Source organism: Aristolochia californica, unplaced genomic scaffold, assembly GCF_029961685.1.
Source record: "Aristolochia californica isolate CCGP_79_NKW_82.1479 unplaced genomic scaffold, dmAriCali1.0.hap1 SCAF_12, whole genome shotgun sequence".
NCBI classification, from domain to species: domain Eukaryota; kingdom Viridiplantae; phylum Streptophyta; class Magnoliopsida; order Piperales; family Aristolochiaceae; genus Aristolochia; species Aristolochia californica.
In genome coordinates this window covers 14,945,572-14,949,087 of record NW_027181793.1, presented here as the reverse complement: position 1 = coordinate 14,949,087, position 3,516 = coordinate 14,945,572, and the positions used below count along the sequence as shown (strand labels likewise).

The 3,516-nt window shown below is 40.4% G+C and overlaps 1 protein-coding gene across 1 annotated transcript; it reads right to left on the bottom strand.

The window, feature by feature from the left end:
- Nucleotides 1-1,508: 1,508 nt before the first annotated feature.
- On the bottom strand, nt 1,509-2,768 carry LOC137946595 (pentatricopeptide repeat-containing protein At2g44880-like). The gene has a single exon (XM_068792933.1). It carries the CDS (start codon nt 2,766-2,768, stop codon nt 1,509-1,511), a length of 1,260 nt encoding a protein of 419 aa, XP_068649034.1.
- Between the last annotated feature and the right edge of the window lie 748 nt (nt 2,769-3,516).

Genomic DNA, 3,516 nt, shown 5'->3' with positions numbered 1-3,516 from the left:
TGCGGTATCTGAAACCCTCCTCTAGGTCTCCCTACTGGCAGTATGTTCCACCTAAAAAGCAATTTTTTTACACAGTCAACATCCCTCGCTGCAGCAAACAACCATACGGTGAAGCAACCAAACAACATTTTAAGCAATCTATATGTACTTAAATCTATATGCACATTCAATAGCTAGATTTGCATCCATAGGATTCAGTTTGGTTGATGACAAAACTTGCCATTCAATGTTTAATTTCTGTCTCTTTGATTCATGATCAGAGTGCTCTTTGGCTGGAGACAAAGATCTTTTGTTGACATTAGCTTTTGAGCTTTCCAAATTTGTAGTATCACGAGTTGAAATATCAGTGTATGGGGATGAAGGTATTACAGCAGATGCTTCCAAATTCGTCCCAGGATGAGTCTCTGTACTGCTCAAAATCCTCTTTGCCAATTCCTCAATTCCATGTATAATTCCATGAATATGGCTGTCATCATCAGAATCCTTAGTGTCACAGAATGGAGGAGGATTGCCAAGAGATGTTTGTTCTTGATGGCTCACATTTCTGTGCCAAGTTGAACAATCTTTTCCCTGAAGGTTCTCTTACCAAAATTTTAGTGACACAATGGGAGCCTTGTCACTTGTGGAAGTACCCTTAGTATCATAGCAAACAGAAGATTGAAAACCCAATCTCCCAGATCTATCAATTTCTATATCATTTAAAAGCTCACAAAAGCTTGAAGGCCTTTCAGGCAGTTCCTCATCTTGTTGGCTTGGGAAAATAGGAACATTAGCATTGTTTCTGCATAAGAAAGACGGCTCAGATGAGTTCAAACAGATTGCATCTTCCATAGGACTATTTTTTGGGCCCCCCTTAACTTTTCAGTGTTACTCATATTTTAAAAGCCCACATTTTTGCCAAAATCCAAACGCCCATCATGCAAATTATTCAAGGACTTCAAATGAAAAGGATAGGCATCAAAATCAGACTCCATGTTCATGTAGATGTTTGTCATGTTTTCAATAAAAGGGGTAGACCTTACCTCTTGTGATGGACAAGGTAACTTGCAAATTGTACATTTCAACTTGAATTCCACTGGTCTTGCCAAACAGGAATTGCACATTCCATAATTATATGGAAGCAATTGAGGGCAGCTCCATAAATCTACGCACATCGAACATTTTAGTTCTAATCCCATTTTCTGCTTGTGAAATAAACACGGATTCAGAAATTCTTTCTTACCAGCTTCAATTGACTCATTTTTTGGTCTAAAGGTTTTGAAAAGGAGCCTAGTATTTGGATGAGAGTCACCCCCACCAATGATTCCAACACCATACTTCAGTGTTTGATTATTTTGGAAAACCGAATTGAAGTCCCATTCCTGGATGAAAAATTCATTGCTCCAACTGAGCAGGTAACTCCCGGCCACCAGCGTGGCAACATTGAAATTCATTGCAAGGTACTCTTCTTCCTCTGTATCTAACCTTGCATCTAATGTGTTAGGAATAAAACCTTCCAACTTTATCCTCTAAAGCATTTCTTCAGTTGTATCATATATGTCTTTGGACAGAGAATGGTCACTATCTTCAGCAAAGAACTCATGAATCACCCCATCCACCTCAATCATATGACAGCCTGGAGTCTTCTTAATTCTTCTTTTCTTTATATGTTTTTTCACCTTCAATGCATCCTCCCACCTGCCCACAGATGCATAAATAATTGACATAAGTATATAATCACCGCTATGCCCCGGGTACAACCTAGAGAGCTGCCTACATGATTCTTCCCCAATTTCAAAGTTTTTGTGAATTTGGCATGCAACTAGCACAGTACTCCAGACTACGACATTAGGTTCAATGCTATTTGATTGACTATAACCCGACCATGCAACAACATCTCGGGTAGTCCTTGCATCAAACAATTGCCTAGCAGTATCGATCTGACCGTATTTGGCACTTTTGTCTACAAAGGATGTAGTCAAAAGCTGTCTTCTCTTTAACCCATTGTCCTCCATGTATCCATTAACCCATTCTCCAAGATCTAAAGCACCCAAGTTCCCCATCTCCCTAAATAGATTCAGCCCATGGTCTGGGTGTCTGTCGTTTAAATATCCTGCAATCATCACATTCCAGGACACAACATTTTTCTCAGGCTTTTCATCGAAGAGTTTCTGAGCAAATACCAAATCTCCCTTTTTAACATAACAGCCAATTATAGAATTCCAGGATAGGACATTTTTCTCGGGCTTTTCATCGAAGATTTTCTGAAAAAATACCAAATCTCCCTTTTTAACATAACCACCAATTATAGAATTCCAGGACACCGCCTCTTTTGTAGGTATTTCATCAATAATAAGATTAGCACAATAGACCAAGCCACAAGTTGCATACAGATAGAGCAATGCGTTTCTCACCTGTATCACTTCATTAGCATTGTTCATAAATACCTTTTTCCGATGGCGAATAGTAGTAACTATGTTGATGAAGGAGGCATCTGGCAGAAATTTAGCATGGAGCTTCTCCGCTCGTAAATTTCCAATCTCCACGACTTCGGATTTCCAGACTCTGGGCTTCGGCTTTGGATTTCTAAGCACGGAGACTAGAGCTTGAACGACTTTAGAATGGGCAAATTTATTCACCAAGACAGAGGCTGCACCATCTTCTTCCAGAACGGTGACCTTCCTCTCTAAATCCTTACCACGATGCATCTTGTTTTCGGCCAATCTCTTAAACATTTTAATGGAAACCTGAGTATCATCATGTATTGCTGACGTTAACTTTGTGCACATTGCTGTGATTGATGTGCACCCTACAGACTGCTCTCCCCGTCTTCAATATGAGTTGTCCTCCCCCCTTCGGTCTGGGGTTGGGTTTCTTCTAGCCAAAAATTCCGAAACCATACCTGAGAGTCTCTCGAGTTGCAGTCTTATTCTTGCGATTTGTTCCAATTGCTGGCCAAATTTTGTCATTCTCACCTCTTGTTTGGCCTATGCATCTTACACCTCTCTGACGACGGCTCTCAGCTCATCATTGTTGGACGAATCACCCATGTTACCCTGCTCTGATACCAAGTTGTTATGGTCCCGGGTCATGGATCTTGTAACATAGCGCTGAGAACGATAATCCAAGGTTTAGAGAACGAGTTCTTCTCTATCAAGATCACCTTTGATTTTAGAAAAAGGAAAAGAGATAGAATCAGATTGTTACGGTCCCGGATCTCACACAACAATTCGCAAGGAAGGAGGAGGAGGAGGAGAAAACAAAGCTCGAAGGGGAACTTGAAACCCTTGGTTCATTGAGAAGAACGCACATCCTTAGGTTCGTTGAGGAGAACGTACACCCTAGAGCTTGTTGCAGAGAACTCCAAATCCTTGTTTAGGCTAAATCAAGACTTACCCTTTCTCATTTCCTTTTTCCCCTTAAGTAGGGTTGACGCCAACAAGAGTTCAAGAGAAGAATTACAATAATGCCCCTATGGCCATACTAACTCATCAATTGAAATAAAAATGAAGTAAAAGCAAATTGAGAGAAAAGAAA

Bases quoted from the DNA above. Each gene is read 5' to 3' on its own strand.
- LOC137946595 (XM_068792933.1), bottom strand. From the start codon at position 2,768: ATGTGCACAAAGTTAACGTCAGCAATACATGATGATACTCAGGTTTCC.